We start from the raw sequence: 22,843 nt of genomic DNA on the forward strand, positions 1-22,843 counted from the left end.
GGCCCCTCTTGACAGTGGAGAAAAACATACTTTAAAAGTAACACGTTTTCTGCAATTCTACACATTTTGCCATGAGAAAATGTTGATATTTTACTATTGAGGGGATATGTTTTTTTCAGTTCTAAGGCAAATTTCCTGCAATTCTACAGTTTGCCATGACCTATACCATGTTAATACATTATCTGAGTGAGAGTGACCAATGTGCCCAGTGTGTATTTGGCTATGATTACTACATTTAGATTGCTGACTAGACTAATTTACCAATCTAAAAATTGTTAGCCGACATGGCTCATTGAGTGACCGACAACAAAAAAATGCTGATACACAACCAAATGTCAGGATTGCACCTTGTGTATTATACTATTCTTACTCTCACTAGTAAGTTAAGACCTGACTGAATTCCTAAAATGAGGGGCCCTAAAGTCACTTTTGGCTGGGGCCAGCCCTGCATAAAACCAATACTAATATCATTAATTTTAGCATGTTTCAGAATATAACGACAAATTGTTTGTTGCAGTGGCATACATGATTATCAATCAGTTTTCATTAGAACCTTGACCTTCTCACAAATCGTGCTGTTCCATGCACAACATACAGTATGTCCATTATAATCAGCCGTGCGTGTCCGGAACTTTAAATTCCACTCAAATTCCATGGGACATCTTTCTGCAAACACATTTGTAAAGTGTTATTTCTATGCACTGCCGCAGCTATTGTTGTGGCAGTGAAAATTAAATAATTTGGAGGGAAACGGGGTTGTGTCTTTGAAAAGGAGTATTCCAATACTTTACTCAGATTAAAAACGTAATATTTGGTTCTAATTGGTACTGTTTTGTTTCATTTGGAGCCAAGAACGAGCACTACACGATGGTAAGCTAACGTCAGCTAGCTAGTACAGTAGCTAAACTGACTGGCTAGCTAAGCATAACGACAAATCACCAGTGAACTTGAATATTATTCTAGCTAGCTAGTTATACAAAAACAGAACACACACGACTATTGTGTGTTGTATTTATACAGAGAACACTGCCTGGCTGTTTATCCGTAACGTTAATTGGCTTCTGTGGTCAGGTAGCTTAAGTTAGCTCTAGCGTTGCGCCTGAACAGGCCTCATTTCTCACGGTAGTTAGCTAACGTTACCCTGAAAGCTCACTGGCTAATACCATGTTAGCTAAGTTGGTTATAACGTTTGCCAATCCAAATTTGCAGTTTGTATTATCGACTATTTGGTTTAAGTTACTAGCTAGCTAACAGTACACCTAGCAAATGTAATGCTAATGTCAGCTAGTCAAAAACATTGCTAACTGCTACGTTTGCTTACACTGCACCACTAACCAGGTTAATATTTCACGTTTAGCCATGGCATGACAAAGCTAGATAGCAAATGTAAAGTTCAGAAGCTTCCTTGGCAAGCTTGTGCATGGACTACAGGTGTAGTAGCTAGCATTGCCAGAAAGTTCATATTTAATGACACGATATTGCCTTGGACTAGTTAGCTATCAATATTAGGTTTTGCAAATAACAAAAAGCTAGCTAGCAATATACAGAGAATAGGTATGTAATGTCGGATTGCAAGCCAGGCATTAGTCCCTCAAAGATTGTTTGCCACCAACTCAGTGGCAATCATTTTGGCAAAATATACTGTCCCTATCGTTGTAGCTTCCTCTTTGCTGCCCACTGTTAGGCTACCTATTTTCAGTGTGTTTGCTGCTTAATCTGCATCTTTTGCCTTGGTTAGAGACAACTGTCCCTGTGATAAATTGATGAATACTTGGGCCTGGACTGAAATGGTAATTATCTTGAACAGTTGGTTATTTAACAATTAGCCCCAACACTTATCTTACCATCTCATGTTTGTCATTCATGCGCAATACTTGCAGTATTCACATAAGATATGTTTTACTTTATTATCCAAGGATATCATTATATCCACTTTGGTTCGCCCATATCAGGGGTAGGCAAACCTGTTCCTGAAGTGTCGCAGAATTTTTTTCCCCCAACTAGGCACAAGACTTAACTAAATGATCAGTTCAGTGATTGCCTACATTCAAAACACCTGGTCTTCCAGATCAGTTAAATCAAAAACATGAAGTGCCTGCTCCAGGACCAGGGTTGCATACCCCTTGTGTATTTTATGTCTATGGTTGTATTCTAAGACTTAGTAGAATCCAAGTTTATATGTAAATATGTTAACATGTAATGAAACAAGGTCAGGTTAGGCCTCATCTTGAAATCATAATTCTGCGCTCTTGTCTACGCTTAAATTATATATTTTTTTCTTTGTGATTTCTCTACCTTCAATGTATTATTCAATATCACTTGAATGATCTCCTGCTCCATGCCGGAAATCAGCCCTGCCTACCCTGCACAGGTTTAACAACAGAAGCCGAGGGCAGTAGGGTTTAGGTTTCCACCTGAAGGAAAGCCAAATCCAGTCAGCCGTATTCCCCCAGCCAGGCTGCACTGGGGTGGGCAGACACTCACTGACACTAATGTAGTTACAGTATTCAGGACCAGTGAAGGTCAGATCTCAGGCCCAGCTGTTGGGTCTTGATCAAGGGGAGGCTGGAGTCAATATAACACTCACTAGACTAATCTCTAACAATATGTCATACATTATCACCTGGATAGCAGATACTAGCTTTATATGGCAGGGGAACTATTCCAATAATTTTGCTGTGTACTGTAGTCTACAATGGATGCAGTTTCAAGTGCAAATATTGATGAGCTAGATCCTATTGCATGTTTTTTTTCTAGCCAGGTAATGATCTTTTTCAATTGAATGTCAACATCATTTGTTGCAATCACAACATTCTACAATGCAAGATTTTTTCTTACTCTTCAGGGACTTATACAATGTTTTCTCCTTTCTTACATTGTGTTTGTTTGCAGGTTTCTTGGCAGGATGCTCTCCTGATTGCTACTTGAAGGGGGTCTTCCAAGATCGTCTGCCACTCCAAAGAGAAGACCCCACCTTGTCTCTGTGTTACATTGTGGCCTCTCTCTTTATCACCTTATGGAGGAGTAGCTCTTGACGGTTTCATTACAAGCAATAAAAGAAGACGTGGCACGGAGCATCTGAAAGGAGAGCAACAACAAGCAAAGAGACAATGTCATCCAACAGAAGCCAGAACCCTCATGGGCTCAAGCAGATTGGCCTGGACCAGATCTGGGATGACCTGCGAGCAGGAATACAGCAGGTGTACACGAGACAGAGCATGGCCAAATCACGATATATGGAACTGTACACGTATCCTTCCACATAAATACACTCTCAGGCTTCTCTGACTGTGTGCTTCCAAGTGTGTCTCTTTATTAAGGGCAGTTTTTATGGCTGACACCAGAACAGGTTTTCCTCAGTTTAAAGCATATTTGGGATAATCCATTGTCAGTATTTCTACATTTATGTTGTTGCCTTTACCCACCACCCAGACATGTTTATAACTACTGTACCAGTGTGCATCAGTCCAATCAGGCCCGTGGGGCAGGGCCCCCTCCATCCAAGCCCTCCAAAAAGGCCCCCACCCCAGGAGGGGCCCAGTTTGTGGGCCTGGAGCTCTACAAGAGACTCAAGGAGTTCCTCAAGAACTACCTGACCAACCTGCTCAAGGTAATGCTCTGTTCTGTGCCTTTTTTAAATGGACTGAGGTCAATGAATCGATTAAATGAATTGGCCTGCTAGTTAATTCTCTATTAGCCCTTCCAGTAAAGGTTAAAAGGAAGCATATCAAATGTCCTACCACATGTGCATGCTTATCTCTAACTACAGTGATATGTGAACCCTTTTGAATTATCTGGATTTCTGCATAAATTGGTCATAAAATATGATCTGATCTTCATCTAAGTCACAACAATAGACAAACACAGTCTGCTTAAACTAATAACACACAAACAATTATAGTTGTTCATGTCTTTATTGAACACACAGTGTAAACACTCACAGTGCAGTTTGGAAAGAGTATGCGAACCCTTGGATTTAATAACAGGTTGACCCTTCTTTGGCAGCAATAAGCTCAACCAAAAGTTTTCTGTAGTTACGGATCAGACCTGCACAACGGTCAGGAGGAATTTTGGACCATTCCTCTTTACAAAACTGTTTCAGTTCCACAATATTCTTTGTATGTCTGGTGTGACCCACTCTCTTGAGGTCATGCCACAGCATCTCAATCGGGTTGAGGTCAGGACTGACTGGGCCACTCCAGAAGGTGTATTTTCTTCTGTTCAAGCCATTATGTTGTTGATTTACTTCTTTCTTTTGGGTTGTTGTCCAGTTGCATCACCTACCTCCTGTTGAGCTTCAATTGGCGGACAGATAGCCTAACATTCTACTGCAAAATGTCTTGATAAACTTGGGAATTAATTTTTATGTTGATGATAGCAAGCTGTCCAGGTGTAGAGATACTGAGAGAGTCACTCTACGTAGTGCAGCAAAGCAGCCCCAAACCATGATGCTCCCTCCACCATACTTTACAGTTGGGATGAGGTTTTGATTTTGGTGTGCTGTGCCTTTCTTTCTCCACACAGTGTTGTGTGTTCCTTCCAAACAACACAACTTTAGTTACATCTGTCCACAGAATTTTTTTTGCCAGTAGCGCTGTGGAACATCCAGGTACTCTTTTGTGAACTTCAGACTTATACAGCAATGTTTCTTTTGGACAGCAGTGGCTTCTTCCATGGTGTCCTCTAATGAACAACATTCTTGTTTAGTGTTTTACGCATTGTAGACTTGTCAACAGAGCTGTTAGCATCCTCCAGAGATTTCTGTAAGTCTTTAGCTGACACTCTAGGATTCTTCTTAACTTCATTGAGTGTTCTGCGCTGTGCTCTTGCAGTCATCTTTGCAGGGCGGCCAATCCTAGGGAGAATAGCAACAGTACTGAAATTTCTCTATTTCTATACAATTTGTCTTACCGTGGACTGACTTTTAGAGATACTTTTGTAACCCTTTCCAGCTTTATGCAAGGCAGCATGGGTCATATCGGGCAATGCTTCTTGTGAATAGCGAATTCAAATATTCTGAGTGTTTTTATTTATTTATTTTTTTTTTATTTCACCTTTATTTAACCAGGTAGGCTAGTTGAGAACAAGTTCTCATTTGCAACTGCGACCTGGCCAAGATAAGGCATAGCAGTGTGAACAGACAACACAGAGTTACACATGGAGTAAACAATTAACAAGTCAATAACACAGTAGAAAAAAAGGGGAGTCTATATATACATTGTGTGCAAAAGGCATGAGGTAGGCAAATAATTACAATTATGCAGATTAACACTGGAGTGATAAATGATCAGATGGTTATGTACAGGTAGAGATATTGGTGTGCAAAAGAGCAGAAAAATAAAAATAAATAAATAAAAACAGTATGGGGATGAGGTAGGTGAAAATGGGTGGGCTATTTACCAATAGACTATGTACAGCTGCAGCGATCGGTTAGCTGCTCAGATAGCAGATGTTTGAAGTTGGTGAGGGAGATAAAAGTCTCCAACTTCAGCGATTTTTGCAATTCGTTCCAGTCACAGGCAGCAGAGAACTGGAACGAAAGGCGGCCAAATGAGGTGTTGGCTTTAGGGATGATCAGTGAGATACACCTGCTGGAGCGCGTGCTACGGATGGGTGTTGCCATCGTAACCAGTGAACTGAGATAAGGCGGAGCTTTACCTAGCATGGACTTGTAGATGACCTGGAGCCAGTGGGTCTGGCGACGAATATGTAGCGAGGGCCAGCCGACTAGAGCATATAAGTCGCAGTGGTGGGTGGTATAAGGTGCTTTAGTGACAAAACGGATGGCACTGTGATAAACTGCATCCAGTTTGCTGAGTAGAGTGTTGGAAGCACTTTTGTAGATGACGTCGCCGAAGTCGAGGATCGGTAGGATAGTCAGTTTTACTAGGGTAAGTTTGGCGGCGTGAGTGAAGGAGGCTTTGTTGCGGAATAGAAAGCCGACTCTTGATTTGATTTTCGATTGGAGATGTATGATATGGGTCTGGAAGGAGAGTTTAGAGTCTAGCCAGACACCTAGGTACTTATAGATGTCCACATATTCAAGGTCGGAACCATCCAGGGTGGTGATGCTGGTCAGGCGTGCGGGTGCAGGCAGCGAACGGTTGAAAAGCATGCATTTGGTTTTACTAGCGTTTAAGAGCAGTTGGAGGCCACGGAAGGAGTGCTGTATGGCATTGAAGCTCGTTTGGAGGTTAGATAGCACAGTGTCCAAGGACGGGCCGGAAGTATATAGAATGGTGTCGTCTGCGTAGAGGTGGATCAGGGAATCGCCCGCAGCATGAGAAACATCATTGATATATACAGAGAAAAGAGTCGGCCCGAGAATTGAACCCTGTGGCACCCCCATAGAGACTGCCAGAGGACCGGACAGCATGCCCTCCGATTTGACACACTGAACTCTGTCTGCAAAGTAATTGGTGAACCAGGCAAGGCAGTCATCCGAAAAACCGAGGCTACTGAGTCTGCCGATAAGAATACGGTGATTGACAGAGTCGAAAGCCTTGGCAAGGTCTATGAAGACGGCTGCACAGTACTGTCTTTTATCGATGGCGGTTATGATATCGTTTAGTACCTTGAGCGTGGCTGAGGTACACCCGTGACCGGCTCGGAAACCAGATTGCACAGCGGAGAAGGTACGGTGGGATTCAAGATGGTCAGTGACCTGTTTGTTGACTTGGCTTTCGAAGACCTTAGATAGGCAGGGCAGGATGGATATAGGTCTGTAACAGTTTGGGTCCAGGGTGTCGCCCCCTTTGAAGAGGGGGATGACTGCGGCAGCTTTCCAATCCTTGGGGATCTCAGACGATATGAAAGAGAGGTTGAACAGGCTGGTAATAGGGGTTGCGACAATGGCGGCGGATAGTTTCAGGAATAGAGGGTCCAGATTGTCCAGCCCAGCTGATTTGTACGGGTCCAGGTTTTGCAGCTCTTTCAGGACATCTGCTATCTGGATTTGGGTAAAGGAGAACCTGGAGAGGCTTGGGCGAGTAGCTGCGGGGGGGGGGGGGGAGCTGTTGTCCGAGGTTGGAGTAGCCAGGCGGAAGGCATGGCCAGCCGTTGAGAAATGCTTGTTGAAGTTTTCGATAATCATGGATTTATCGGTGGTGACCATGTTACCTAGTCTCAGTGCAGTGGGCAGCTGGGAGGAGGTGCTCTTGTTCTCCATGGACTTCACAGTGTCCCAGAACTTTTTGGAGTTGGAGCTACAGGATGCAAACTTCTGCCTGAAGAAGTTGGCTTTAGCTTTCCTGACTGACTGTGTGTATTGGTTCCTGACTTCCCTGAACAGTTGCATATCGCGGGGACTATTCGATGTTAGCGCAGTCCGCCACAGGATGTTTTTGTGCTGGTCGAGGGCAGTCAGGTCTGGAGTGAACCAGGGGCTATATCTGTTCTTAGTTCTGCATTTTTTGAACGGAGCATGCTTATCTAAAATGGTGAGGAAGTTACTTTTAAAGAAAGACCAGGCATCCTCAACTGACGGGATGAGGTCAATGTCCTTCCAGGATACCCGGGCCAGGTCGATTAGAAAGGCCTGCTCACAGAAGTGTTTTAGGGAGCGTTTGACAGTGATGAGGGGTGGTCGTTTGACTGCGGCTCCGTAGCGGATACAGGCAATGAGGCAGTGATCGCTGAGATCCTGGTTGTAGACAGCGGAGGTGTATTTGGAGGGCCAGTTGGTCAGGATGACGTCAATGAGGGTGCCCTTGTTTACAGAGTTAGGGTTGTACCTGGTGGGTTCCTTGATGATTTGAGTGAGATTGAGGGCATCTAGCTTAGATTGTAGGACTGCCGGGGTGTTAAGCATATCCCAGTTTAGGTCACCTAACAGAACAAACTCTGAAGCTAGATGGGGGGCGATCAATTCACAAATGGTGTCCAGGGCACAGCTGGGAGCTGAGGGGGGTCGGTAGCAGGCGGCAACAGTGAGAGACTTATTTCTGGAGAGAGTAATTTTCAAAATTAGTAGTTCGAACTGTTTGGGTATGGACCTTTATGAGGCAGGGCAGCTCAAACCAACATCTCCAATCTTGTTTCATTGATTGTACTCCAGGTTAACTGACTCCTCGCTCCATTTAGCTTTTCGAGATGTCATTAGCCTAGGGGTTCACATACTCTTTCCCAACCTACACTGTGAATGTTTAAATGATGTATTCAATATAGACAAGAAAAATACAATAATTTGTGTGTTATTACTTTAAGCACACTGTGCTTGTCTATTGTTGGGACTTAGATGAAGATCAGGGGAATTTTTATGTCAAATCTATGCAGAAATCAGGTCATTCCAAAGGGTTCACATACTTTTTCTTGGCACTGTAAATATCACTCATGTCCCCATCATCTGCAGGATGGAGAAGACCTGATGGATGAGAGTGTATTAAAGTTCTACACACAGCAGTGGGAAGACTACAGATTCTCCAGCAAAGTGCTGAATGGTATCTGTGCCTACCTCAACCGGCACTGGGTCCGCCGCGAGTGTGACGAGGGGCGCAAAGGGATATATGAAATCTACTCCGTAAGACAAAACGTTTTTTTTGTTTTTTTGTTAACCTAAATCTTATATTCTTAAATGGTTTTCTCAATTGTATGCATTGCCTCATCCTTTCCTCTCCTTTCAGCTCGCGTTGGTGACATGGAGAGAATGCCTTTTCAGACCTTTGAATAAACAAGTGAGTATCCGCTCAGATTAGCTGTGGAAAAGTTATTCCCAGTCTTAGTTGATTACGATACATTTTGTTGAAGGTATGATCCTAAATGTGTCCCCCCTCCCAACTAAGGTCACAAATGCTGTATTGAAGCTCATTGAGAAGGAACGTAACGGAGAGACCATCAACACTAGGCTAATCAGTGGAGTCGTCCAGTCCTATGGTAGGTCCTGGCACATTTTAATGGTGTGTTGTTCAACCAATTTGAAACTGTTGTGAGATGTGATGTCATGGTTCTGAAATTATGTTAGTTGACAGTGGAGGTTGTGTGTCTTTCAGTTGAGTTGGGTCTCAATGAGGATGATGCCTTTGCCAAAGGCCCCACGTTGTCAGTCTACAAAGAGTACTTCGAGACTCAGTTCTTGGCGGACACCGAGCGCTTTTACACACGAGAGAGCACAGAGTTCCTGCAACAAAATCCAGTTACTGAATACATGAAAAAGGTGGGTTATGAAACCAGTATATTGAGCCAAATAGATGTATCTGTAGCCTTTTTGTTTAGTGTAAAAATGTACAGAATCCCTCTCTTTCTCCATCTCTTTCGGTCTCTCACTCGGCTCTCTTTCTCCTTCTGTCTCTCTCTCAGGCTGAGGCGCGTCTGTTAGAGGAGCAGCGGAGGGTGCAGGTGTACCTCCATGAGAGCACGCAGGACGAGCTGGCCCGCAAGTGTGAGCAGGTGCTCATTGAGAAGCACCTGGAGATCTTCCACACAGAGTTCCAGAACCTTCTGGACGCTGACAAAAATGAAGGTATGGATGAGAGTCCAAATGGCAATTGCCAGCCAGACATGCCTTTTTGCTATTGCCAGATTTGTGCTTTATGTACTTTTTGTACATTTATACTTTTCCTTGAGAAATTATTCATAGCCACTTATTTATTCCACATTTTCTTCTTACCTCATGAATTCAAAATCGAAAAAATCTATAAAAAAATTACCCATCTACACACTATACCCCATAATAACAAAGTGAAAACATGTTTTTAGAATTGATTGAAAATTAAATACAGATCTCATTTACATACATATTCTCACCACTGAGTCAGTACTTTGTAGAAGCACCTTTGGTAGTGATTACAGGTTTGAGTAGTCTTTGGTATGTCTGTATTAGCTTTGCACATCTGCATTTGGGGAGTTTTCTCCCATTCTTCCTTGCAGATTTTCTCAAGCTCTGTTACGTTAGATGGAGAGTGGCGGTGAACAGCAAGTCTTTCTGATGATTTTCAATGGGAATTAAGTCTGGGCTTTGGCTCAAGGACTTTCACATTCTTGTTCTGAAGCCATTCAAGCATTGCTTTGGGTCATTGTCCTGTTGGAAAGTACATTTTCACCCCAGTCTAAGGACGGTTTCAAGTTTTAATGTCACATGCACAAGTACAGTGAAATGCCTCTGAAGCAGGTTCTCATCAAGGATTTGCCTGTATTTGGCTCCATTCATTGTTCCCTCTATCCTTATCAGTCTCTGTCCCTGCTGCTGAAAAGCACTTCTTTTTTTTCCAGTGCCATGATGTCCTTAAGGAGCAGATTCAATGCATGAGCAGCACAGCCAATGGGTGTGATGTGAGAGTAAGACTCCTTCACTTTAGACCAAGCAGACTTCATGTTTGCAGCATTGTCTGTCACCAGTGCAAATACCTGCTGTGGTCCAAGGTCATTGATAACTGCCTTCAGCTCCTGATGGGTCATTGATGACTTGCAATCATCTCTGATGGGTGGACGAATGTTCGTGGGCAAGGAATTATTAACTACATAATCTATACTACCTCATCCAGTATTCTACAAGAGCACAGACACAAGAATACTTGTAGAGTACTGGATGAGGTAGTAGAGATTATGTAGTTAATAATTCCTTGCCCACGAACATTCGTCCACCCATCAAAGATGATTGCAATACAGTCTGCTTTCTCTATGAGTTGCTTGACCTTCACTTGAACTCTGCATCCAGCAATGAGTAGATAAAGCATGTCTGGTTGGAGGGGTATGCTGGGCGAGGAACATTCAGAATTCTCTTCCAATATACATAAACCTGTGAACATCAGAGGTGAACCAATTGCATACACAGCTCGAGCAAGACATTCATCAGCATTTCTCAGACTACGTTCCTCCATTGAGTAAAAAAACTTCTGATTCCAGGAGGACCATGAGCTGTTGCTATCGATAACGTGTCTGATTCATCATTTTTACCTGGAATAGAAGTAGAGGGACTTTTGTCAGAGGTTTCTTGTTGTGAGCATTGAGGGAACTTTATGCACTTGGCCAGATGATTCGGCATTCTTCACAAATGATTTGGCACAGTCTTTGCAAATGTACACAGCTTTTCTTTCTACATTAGCTGCAGTGAAATGACTCCACACATCAGATAGTGCCCGAGGCATTTTCCTATAAAGATTATGAAAAAATTGAGTAAAAAAACAACAAATACAATTCCATGTACAGGTAAATATAGTTAGTCTAACCTCTCTAGGATAGGGGACGGTAGCGTCCCACTTGGCCAAAAGCCAGGGAAAATGCAGCGTGGCAAATTCAAATAAAATGACATAAAAATCTAACTTTTGTTAAATTACACATGTAAGATACTAAATTAAAGCTACACTCGTTGTGAATCCAGCCAGCATGTCAGATTTTAAAAAGGCTTTTCGGCAAAAGCATAAGAAGCTATTATCTGATGATAGCACAACAGTAAACAAAGAGAGTAGCATATTTCAACCCTGCAGGCGCTACACAAAACGCAGAAATAAAATACAAATCATGCCTTACCTTTGACGAGCTTCTTTTGTTGGCACTCCAATATGTCTCATTAACATCACAATTGGTCCTTTTGTTCGATTAATTCCGTCCATATATATCCTCCAAAATGTCAATTTATTTGGTGCGTTTGATCCAGAAAAAAACAGCTTCCAATTTGCGCAACGTCACTACAAAATATCTCAAAAGTTACCTGTAAACTTTGCCAAAACATTTCAAACTACTTTTGTAATACAACTTTAGGTATTTTTAAACGTTAATAATCGATCAAATTGAAGACAGGTCTATCTGTGTTCAATTTTTATTTGTATTTTTTTTATTTCACCTTTATTTAACCAGGTAGGCTAGTTGAGAACACGTTCTCATTTGCAACTGCGACCTGGCCAAGATAAAGCATAGCAGTGTGAACAGACAACACAGAGTTACACATGGAGTAAACAATTAACAAGTCAGTAACACAGTAGGAAAAAAAAGAGGAGTCTATATACATTGTGTGCAAAAGGCATGAGGAGGTAGGCGAATAATTACAATTTTGCAGATTAACAACACTGGAGTGGTAAATGATCAGATGGTCATGTACAGGTAGATGACGTGTCAGTGAAGTGTCTTCACTGACATTTTCAACCTCTCCCTGGCCGAGTCTGTAATACCTACATGTTTCAAACAGACCACCATGGTCCTTGTGCCCAAGAAAGCGAAAGTAACCTGCCTAAAATTATTACCGCCCTGTAGCACTTTCGTCGGTAGACATGAAGTGCTTTGAAAGGCTGGTCATAGCTCACATCAACACCATCATGTCAGAAACCCTAATAATACTCCAATTTGCATACTGCCCTAACCGATCCACAGATGACGCAATCTCAATCGCACTCCACAGTGCCCTTTCCCACCTGGACAAAAGGAACACCAATGTGAGATTTCTGCTCATTGACTACAGCTCAGCATTTAACACCATAGTGCCCACAAAGCTCATCACTAAGCTAAGACCCTGCAACTAAACACTTCCCTCTGCAAATGGATCCTGGACTTCCTAACTGGCTGCCCCCAGGTGGTAAGGGTAGGCAACAACACATCTGCCACGCTGATCCTCAACACTGAGGCCCCTCAGGGGTGCGTGCTTAGTCCCCTCATGTACTCTGTTCACCCACGACTGCGTGGCCAAGCATGACTCCAACACCATTAAGTTTGCTGACAACACAACAGTGGTAGGCTTGATCACCGACAACGATGAGACGGCCTATAGGGTGGAGGTCAGCGACCTGGCAGTGTGGTGCCAGGACAACAACCTCTCTCTCAATGTGAGCAAGACAAAGGAGCTGATCGTGGACTATAGAAAAAGGAGGGCCGAATAGGCCCCCATTCTCATTGATGGGACTGAAGTGAAACGGGTCGAGAGTTTCAAGATCCTTGGTGTCCACATCACCAACAAACTATCATGGTCCAAACACACCAACACAGCTGTGAAGAGGGCACAACCATGCATATTCCCCCTCGGGAGACTGAAAAGATTTGGCATGGGTTCCCAGATCCTCATGTTCTACAGCTGCACCATCGAGAGCATCCAGATCTGTTGCATACGGCCCAGTACATCACTGTGGCCGAGCTTCCTGACATCCAGGACCTGTATATTAGGCAGTGTCAGAGGAAGGCCCAAAAAATTGTCTAAGACTACAGACTGTTATCTCTGCTACTGCACGGCAAGCAGTACCGGAGCACCATATCTAGGACCAAAAGGCTCCTTAACATCTTCTACCCCCAAGCCATAAGACTGCTGAACAACTAAACTAATCAAATGGCCACCTGAACTATTTACATTGACCCGTCCCCCTCTTTGTTTTTACACTGCTGCTATTAACTGTTTTATTATCTATCAATAGTCACTTTACAAATTACCCCCGCACATTGATTCAGTACCGTTACCCCCTATATATAGCCTTGTTATTGTTATGTAAATGTATTTAACTTTTTGATATATATATATATATATATATATATATACAATTTATTTATATATATATGTATATATATATATATACAGTGCCTTGCGAAAGTATTCGGCCCCCCTTGAACTTTGCGACCTTTTGCCACATTTCAGGCTTCAAACATAAAGATATAAAACTGTATTTTTTGTGAAGAATCAACAACAAGTGGGACACAATCATGAAGTGGAACGACATTTATTGGATATTTCAAACTTTTTTAACAAATCAAAAACTGAAAAATTGGGCGTGCAAAATTATTCAGCCCCTTTACTTTCAGTGCAGCAAACTCTCTCCAGAAGTTCAGTGAGGATCTCTGAATGATCCAATGTTGACCTAAATGACTAATGATGATAAATACAATCCACCTGTGTGTAATCAAGTCTCCGTATAAATGCACCTGCACTGTGATAGTCTCAGGGGTCCGTTAAAAGCGCAGAGAGCATCATGAAGAACAAGGAACACACCAGGCAGGTCCGAGATACTGTTGTGAAGAAGTTTAAAGCCGAATTTGGATACAAAAAGATTTCCCAAGCTTTAAACATCCCAAGGAGCAGTGCAAGCGATAATATTGAAATGGAAGGGGTATCAGACCACTGCAAATCTACCAAGACCTGGCCGTCCCTCTAAACTTTCAGCTCATACAAGGAGAAGACTGATCAGAGATGCAGCCAAGAGGCCCATGATCACTCTGGATGAACTGCAGAGATCTACAGCTGAGGTGGGAGACTCTGTCCATAGGACAACAATCAGTCGTATATTGCACAAATCTGGCCTTTATGGAAGAGTGGCAAGAAGAAAGCCATTTCTTAAAGATATCCATAAAAAGTGTCGGTTAAAGTTTGCCACAAGCCACCTGGGAGACACACCAAACATGTGGAAGAAGGTGCTCTGGTCAGATGAAACCAAAATGGAACTTTTTGGCAACAATGCAAAACGTTATGTTTGGCGTAAAAGCAACACAGCTGAACACACCATCCCCACTGTCAAACATGGTGGTGGCAGCATCATGGTTTGGGCCTGCTTTTCTTCAGCAGGGACAGGGAAGATGGTTCAAATTGATGGGAAGATGGATGGAGCCAAATACAGGACCATTCTGGAAGAAAACCTGATGGAGTCTGCAAAAGATCTGAGACTGGGACGGAGATTTGTCTTCCAACAAGACAATGATCCAAAATATAAAGCAAAATCTACAATGGAATGGTTCAAAAATAAACATATCCAGGTGTTAGAATGGCCAAGTCAAAGTCCAGACCTGAATCCAATCGAGAATCTGTGGAAAGAACTGAAAACTGCTGTTCACAAATGCTCTCCATCCAACCTCACTGAGCTCGAGCTGTTTTGCAAGGAGGAATGGGGAAAAATTTCAGTCTCTCGATGTGCAAAACTGATAGAGACATACCCCAAGCGACTTACAGCTGTAATCGCAGCAAAAGGTGGCGCTACAAAGTATTAACTTAAGGGGGCTGAATAATTTTGCACGCCCAATTTTTCAGTTTTTGATTTGTTAAAAAAGTTTGAAATATCCAATAAATGTCGTTCCACTTCATGATTGTGTCCCACTTGTTGTTGATTCTTCACAAAAAATACAGTTTTATATCTTTATGTTTGAAGCCTGAAATGTGGCAAAATGCGTTGTTGGTTAAGGGCTTGTATGTAAGAATTTCAGTGTAGTGTTTGGAGCATGTGACATGCATCGCCATTCTCTGTCTGTAGACCTTGGGCGGATGTACAATTTGGTGTCCCGGATCACTGATGGATTGGGAGAGCTGAAGAAACTCCTGGAGACGCACATATACAACCAGGGCCTTGCTGCTATAGAGAAGTGTGGAGAAGCAGCTCTCAATGTAAGAACTACAATGGATTTAATAGTTAAATGTGCGCATTGGGTTTTACCGGTTCACATCTTTATTAGAATAATCTGAGACAGTCCTTTCTCCAGTTCACTTGAGTGTTCCTTGACTTTGTTTTCATTTATTTCACCACAGGATCCCAAAATGTATGTCCAGACCATCTTAGACGTCCACAAGAAGTATAATGCTTTAGTAATGTCAGCGTTCAACAACGATGCTGGTTTTGTTGCTGCTCTGGACAAGGTGTGTTCATATTTTACTATATTTTGTGGTGTTAGACATTTTCAGACGGTGTCACACACACACACACTTACTGTTTTTGTTAACTTTGAACACCCATTTTTTGTCTTCACAGGCCTGTGGACGCTTCATAAACAACAATGCTGTGACCAAGATGGTGCAGTCATCCAGCAAATCCCCAGAGCTACTGGCTAGATACTGTGACTCTCTGCTGAAGAAGAGGTGTGCCTCTGCTCTGGCACATTCACTTAATGTATAACTCAGAACCACAGTTTGATATTCAAGTCTACGTACGCCTGAGACCAGTAGCCAGCACTCCAGTATTGCTATGGACATTTGTTCTGAAATGGTTCACATTGACTAGAGTCAATACGACGTCTACTCTTGTGGTTTTAATAGACACTGCTAACATACAAGAGCAGGATGTCTGATTTTTAAATTGAATTATTTTCTTTCTTTTTTTGCACAGCTCAAAGAACCCAGAGGAGGCAGAGCTAGAAGACACACTAAACCAAGTGGTGAGTTGGACTGCATTTTTTTCCTTTTTTCTCAGCTGCCACACTGGTACTGCATTTTATACATTATCTGGTTGCCTGGAGTTGACAGGATGAAAAGTGGAGCTTCTGCACTGGCTGCCTTCCATTGTAGACCCGATCTCCTCTCCCTCCTTCAGCCCGGCGTTGCATTTGAGTTGGTTTACGAGATGTAGTCTCTATTCACAGCTCTCTAACTGTTATGTGTTCTCTTCCCTAGATGGTGGTCTTTAAGTACATAGAGGACAAAGATGTGTTCCAGAAGTTCTATGCCAAGATGCTGGCTAAGCGGTTAGTCCATCAGAACAGCGCCAGTGATGATGCTGAAGCCAGTATGATCTCCAAACTAAAGGTACTATACCACAAAAAATCTGTTTACCTCCTCATGACCATGTTTTTAATTTGGCATTTTCAACGTGATATTGACATTACATTGTGATTGGTAACTAGAGTTGTGCAGTTTGTTTATTGTACAAATCTGTTAGATATTCTCTGGTTGCTCAGTCTTTGGACTGTGTTTTACCTGGGATCATCTGTCCTAATGGCATGTCCTGCCCTCTTTCCCAACAGCAAGCGTGCGGCTTCGAGTACACCTCCAAACTCCAACGCATGTTCCAGGACATCGGAGTCAGCAAAGACCTAAATGAACAATTTAAAAAGCACCTCACCAACTCTGAGCCTTTGGACTGTGAGTATATCTGTCTGTGACTCTGATATGCGGTGGTACCTTGTCCCCCATTCTGGGATTCATTATGTGATGACAGAAATTTGTTTCTTAATCTCGGAAACCTGGATTGATTTAGTAGGGCCCTGGTTTTTCCTAACCAAACGTTTAAAAAATCACATTGAAACAAATAACTATTATAGGAAGATTGTTGATCGGTTTTCTGTGTGTGTGCGTCTCAGTGGACTTCAGCATCCAGGTCCTCAGTTCTGGTTCCTGGCCCTTCCAGCAGTCCTGTACATTTGCCTTGCCCTCTGAGGTGAGAGACTAACTGATCCCCTCCACAGTGACCCAATTTACTGACATTGATCACTGTTTTACTCACTGTTCTCTCTTTTCTTCTCTCCTACCCTCATTCAGCTGGAGAGGAGTTACCAAAGGTTCACTGCCTTCTACGCCAGCAGACACAGCGGGCGCAAGCTGACCTGGCTCTACCACCTGTCCAAAGGAGAGCTGGTCACCAACTGCTTTAAGAACAGATACACTCTGCAGGTGATTACAGGTGTTGTCTGATCAGATAAAATATGAATATTTACTCTCAGACTCTCACAACCATCACTGTTGAACAAACATACTGGTGTGTGCTGACTATTTAACAAGAAAAAAATAATGAATCAACAATATGCATGTAGCGGAGATGTCATGGTATCCTCTACTATTGAATGGTTTTGACGTATTTCCTGTTGCTCCTCCTGTCCTCCCAGGCTTCTACCTTCCAGATGGCCATCCTATTGCAGTACAATGCTGAGGACGTCTACACAGTGCAGCAGCTCGCAGACAGCACACAGATCAAGATAGTGAGTACTGACAACTCAACGGTATCTAGTTGGCTACAGACAGAGAGTCTATTCTCTTTGATGGATGGTCTTTCAAAGGAACACCTTATGCTCTGATGGGAATACACTAATAACACCTGCTCTTTCCATGACAGACTGACCAGGTGAATCCAAGTGAAAGCTATGATCCCTTATTGATGATAAATCCACTGATTGTAGATGAAGGGGAGGAGATGTGTTAAAGAAGGATTTTTTTAAGCCTTAAGACAATTGAGACCTGGATTGTGTATGCCTGCCATTTATAGCGAGAATGGGCAAGACAATATTTAAGTGCCTTTGAACGGCGTATGGTAGTAGATGCCAGGCGCACCGGTTTGAGTCAAGAACTACAACGCTGCTGGGTTTTTCACGCTCAACAGTTTCCCGTGTGTATCAACAATGGTCCACCACCCAAAGGACATCCAGCCAACTTAACATGGCCCAGCATCCCTGTGGAACACTTTCGACACCCTGTACAGTCCATGCTCCAACCAATTTAAGGCTGTTCTGTGGGTAAAGAGGGGGAGGTGGGGGTGCAACACAATATTAGGAAGGTGTTCCTAATGTTTGGTATACTATGTGTATAAGCTGAAAGCAACAGCCCACTATCTGCCTTATACGTTGCTTGTTTTGTTTTTGTTCTCACCAGGACATTTTGGTGCAGGTGTTGCAAATCTTGTTGAAGTCTAAATTGCTGGTAGGTTTTATGCCTCTTATTTTCAGATAATCTACCAAACAACTCTAGTTGCTAGGGGAGCCATCAATTAACTATTCTGCACTGTGGATTTCAACTTTGACCTAAGCAATGTTCTGTTGTCTAGGTCCTGGAGGATGAGAATGCAAATGTGGATGAAGTAGAGTTCAAACCAGACACCTTAATAAAACTCTTCCTGGGATACAAAAAGTGAGTCATTACACACACCATGTAATCAATATAGGTCACAAACCTGCAAGTTGTGGAACCAGATATTCCAAATTGCTGTGATGTTACTGTACTGTAATAGATTCCATGAACTGTTGCTGATATATTTTGATTTGAATCTATACAGCAAAAAACTTCGGGTGAACATTAACGTGCCAATGAAGACAGAGCAGAAGCAGGAGCAGGAAACCACTCACAAGAACATAGAGGAGGACAGGAAACTGTTAATACAGGTACACTGTACATCTCACACTTCTATTTTTTCCCCTGATCTAACTCACACTGCTTGCTGCCACTGTCAACATTACTCACCTTGTCAAGCATTCAGTCACACTCACAAAAATCTGTCTATTGTCTAGCGTGCACAAACAACCTCTCTGGTCTAGAATATTCACCCAGGATCATTTTGGTCTAAACCTGCTGTGTTCTCTCTTTCTCTACCTTGCTGTAGGCTGCCATTGTGAGAATCATGAAGATGCGCAAAGTGCTAAAACATCAGCAACTCCTGGCAGAGGTGCTGAATCAGCTGTCATCCAGGTTTAAACCAAGAGTTCCCGTCATCAAGGTAAATTATGCTGTAAATTAGGCCACGTTAGATGGAAATTTACCTTACCCCAGAGGATTTCTTGGAACCACATACTGTAAATGCAACATCTGCCATGGTAGGAACGTGCTTGTTTTTGTCTTTCAGAAATGTAACAAATCTATACTCCTGTAGGTTTATGGAAACCACTTTCTGTATGCAACATGTGCCATGTTAGTTAGTAATGGTCATGTATGGTTTTTGTCTTTCAGAAATGTATCGACATCCTGATCGAGAAGGAGTACCTGGAGCGTGTCGACGGAGAGAAAGACACTTACAGCTACTTGGCTTAAAACCTTTTCATTGCCCTCCCTCCTTTCTTTTTTTAAAGTTGTCTTTTGAGTAATTTTAACATCATTCCTTTTGACATTTGGCCAATGTTGTCAGGAATGTGAGCACAGAAGGAGAAAAAGAAGAAAAAAGTTGTCAATCATCATCAAGGTGGTTTGCGAAAGCTGGACTTCCCTTTAAACTCTGACATTATGGGATAGCTGCTCGCCCAGTGTTTGTTTGAAGATCCCATCTGAACTGCTCAGGATCGACAGATACATTTTGATATGTAAATATCGACAGAGACCTTTACCTCTTTACTTTTATCTTGCAAAGTTAATAACATACAAAAAAAACTATCAAAACCCTTCACACCGAGGGTTGCATGCTACTGCCTATCTGCATTTAAGAAGCAAAAAGACGTAATAGATGAGAAGCTATTAAGACACTGCTGCTTTATGTGGCAGTAGCAAATTATGAACGTATGTTTTAAAAAAAGATGAGTGCAATTTTAGCTGCACTTCCAGAAAGCGATCTGTGTTTGAAAAAGGCCCTTAGAAGTGTAATCTGCATTGTTACCAGCTACCAGAAAAACATTTGTATAGTGTGGTTCACTTTTTTTTTTAAATGTATGGTCAATAAAAATTAAAGGTTTCTGTATTCCCTCTGATGGTTTTTATTCCTTCAAAGCTGATGTGAACTTTGGGCTGAGATGTTTACGCACGCATCCCAATTCTAATCAATGTTCACTAATTGGTTGTGAAAAAGAGCTAATGTGATTGGTCAAAAGACCAATTAGAGGGGGAAAATATAAGAACTGTGCAGCCTGTTTAAACGCAGCCCTGGATATTATAGATCATTGCTGGTTTCTTGATGTTACAATCCATGAATGACCTACTTAGCTGTTCATTGCCATTCATTTGTAAACTGTAAAGCTTGTCAACAAGATGTATTGTGTGGGTATTAGAACCGAAGGTTGCTACTTTCCCATGATCAGTTTTAATCAGAATGTACTTTAATGGCTGTGTTTAGACAGGCAGCCCAATTCAGATATTTTTTTACCACTAATTGGTATTTTGACCACTAATTGGTATTTTGACCAATCACATCAGGTCTTTTTTTTCTGATTTGTCAAAAGACACATTTTTGAGAGAAAAAAAATATCAGAATTGAGCTGCCTGTCTAAACACAGCCTAAATCACTGAAAACGTTCACATCGTAGACAGGATGCAGGCAGAAAATGTATGAGATTGGATCTTCTCTTGCCTATTTCAATAATAAACATTTTAAATTAGCCTATCATAATGCTATTATTTTTTACGTTTTTAATTATTGTATGAATGCAGACCCATTTCAACATACATATGGATGACTGTTTGGCGGCGTTAAAGCCTTGTTCACACAGGTCTTAATGCTCAAATCAGTTTTTATTTTCAAACCTGTTTTGGAATACTAACTATCCAAACAGCAAGTGAACAAATCAGATTTCTGTTTGTTCAGACAGTAGTAATTTGCTGACATAGCTATTCTATTGTCATAGTAAATACGTGTGTGTGTGCAGTGGTGGTGCTCGTGCTTAATATCACCAAAGATTATGGATATACTGACAAGATACATGTCTCTCTGGCCTAACAATGGGAGTCGTTAGCCACAGCGGGTTGTCTAGCCCCCACCTATCCTTTCTTTGGATTGGTGGATACATGTCATTATTGTAACCTTTTTGAATATTTGATGAGGGTTGTTGACATCAACTGCTTGTAATGGAGAGAGATGCTATGCTATTAGCCATATGCCAAGAATATGCATAGCCATCTCGAGACAACTTCTATATAAAGACAGGTTTTCTGCAGAGTTGGGCCTCTCTGAAATCACTCAGAAGTGTATTTTTATTTATTTATCCGTTATTTTACCAGGTACAGTGCCTTGCGAAAGTATTCGGCCCCCTTGAACTTTGCGACCTTTTGCCACATTTCAGGCTTCAAACATAAAGATATAAAACTGTATTTTTTTGTGAAGAATCAACAACAAGTGGGACACAATCATGAAGTGTAACGACATTTTTTGGATATTTCAAACTTTTTTAACAAATCAAAAACTGAAAAATTGGGCGTGCAAAATTATTCAGCCCCCTTAAGTTAATACTTTGTAGCGCCACCTTTTGCTGCGATTACAGCTGTAAGTCGCTTGGGGTATGTCTCTATCAGTTTTGCACATCGAGAGACTGAAATGTTTTCCCATTCCTCCTTGCAAAACAGCTCGAGCTCAGTGAGGTTGGATGGAGAGCATTTGTGAACAGCAGTTTTCAGTTCTTTCCACAGATTCTCGATTGGATTCAGGTCTGGACTTTGACTTGGCCATTCTAACACCTGGATATGTTTATTTTTGAACCATTCCATTGTAGATTTTGCTTTATGTTTTGGATCATTGTCTTGTTGGAAGACAAATCTCCGTCCCAGTCTCAGGTCTTTTGCAGACTCCATCAGGTTTTCTTCCAGAATGGTCCTGTATTTGGCTCCATCAATCTTCCCATCAATTTTAACCATCTTCCCTGTCCCTGCTGAAGAAAAGCAGGCCCAAACTATGATGCTGCCAACACCATGTTCGACAGTGGGGATAGTGTGTTCAGCTGTGTTGCTTTTACGCCAAACATAACGTTTTGCATTGTTGCCAAAAAGTTCAATTTTGGTTTAATCTGACCAGAGCACCTTCTTCCACATGTTTGGTGTGTCTCCCAGGTGGCTTGTGGCAAACTTTAAACAACACTTTTTATGGATATCTTTAAGAAATGGCTTTCTTCTTGCCACTCTTCCATAAAGGCCAGATTTGTGCAATATACGACTGATTGTTGTCCTATGGACAGAGTCTCCCACCTCAGCTGTAGATCTCTGCAGTTCATCCAGAGTGATCATGGGCCTCTTGGCTGCATCTCTGATCAGTCTTCTCCTTGTATGAGCTGAAAGTTTAGAGGGACGGCCAGGTCTTGGTAGATTTGCAGTGGTCTGATACTCCTTCCATTTCAATATTATCGCTTGCACAGTGCTCCTTGGGATGTTTAAAGCTTGGGAAATCTTTTTGTATCCAAATCCGGCTTTAAACTTCTTCACAACAGTATCTCGGACCTGCCTGGTGTGTTCCTTGTTCCTCATGATGCTCTCTGCGCTTTTAACGGACCTCTGAGACTATCACAGTGCAGGTGCATTTATACGGAGACTTGATTACACACAGGTGGATTGTATTTATCATCATTAGTCATTTAGGTCAACATTGGATCATTCAGAGATCCTCACTGAACTTCTGGAGAGAGTTTGCTGCACTGAAAGTAAAGGGGCTGAATAATTTTGCACGCCCAATTTTTCAGTTTTTGATTTGTTAAAAAAGTTTGAAATATCCAATAAATGTCGTTCCACTTCATGATTGTGTCCCACTTGTTGTTGATTCTTCACAAAAAAATACAGTTTTATATCTTTATGTTT

The 22,843-nt window shown here is 42.0% G+C and overlaps 1 protein-coding gene across 2 annotated transcripts; it reads left to right on the forward strand.

Moving 5' to 3' along the window:
- Nucleotides 1-612: 612 nt before the first annotated feature.
- LOC110530372 (cullin-1) lies at nt 613-20,030 on the forward strand. 2 transcript variants are annotated; one of them, XM_090182353.1, is made up of 23 exons: nt 643-870; nt 1,739-1,790; nt 2,893-3,250; nt 3,433-3,610; nt 8,351-8,518; nt 8,622-8,672; nt 8,781-8,871; nt 8,988-9,151; nt 9,295-9,457; nt 15,147-15,277; nt 15,419-15,526; nt 15,639-15,745; nt 15,993-16,041; nt 16,277-16,408; nt 16,627-16,744; nt 16,963-17,039; nt 17,141-17,272; nt 17,485-17,577; nt 18,245-18,292; nt 18,417-18,499; nt 18,645-18,750; nt 18,969-19,082; nt 19,313-20,030. In XM_090182353.1, the coding sequence occupies exons 3-23, from the start codon at nt 3,111-3,113 to the stop codon at nt 19,391-19,393; spliced, it is 2,334 nt and encodes a 777-aa protein (XP_090038479.1). In that variant the 5' UTR covers nt 643-870; nt 1,739-1,790; nt 2,893-3,110; the 3' UTR covers nt 19,394-20,030. The 2 variants fall into 2 exon arrangements, with proteins under 2 accessions (XP_021469046.1, XP_090038479.1); XM_021613371.3 differs by lacking the exon at nt 1,739-1,790 and having other exon boundaries at nt 613-870.
- Nucleotides 20,031-22,843: the final 2,813 nt, after the last annotated feature.

Source organism: Oncorhynchus mykiss, chromosome 8, assembly GCF_057628025.1.
Source record: "Oncorhynchus mykiss isolate SJ-2025 chromosome 8, ASM5762802v1, whole genome shotgun sequence".
Classification (NCBI taxonomy): domain Eukaryota; kingdom Metazoa; phylum Chordata; class Actinopteri; order Salmoniformes; family Salmonidae; genus Oncorhynchus; species Oncorhynchus mykiss.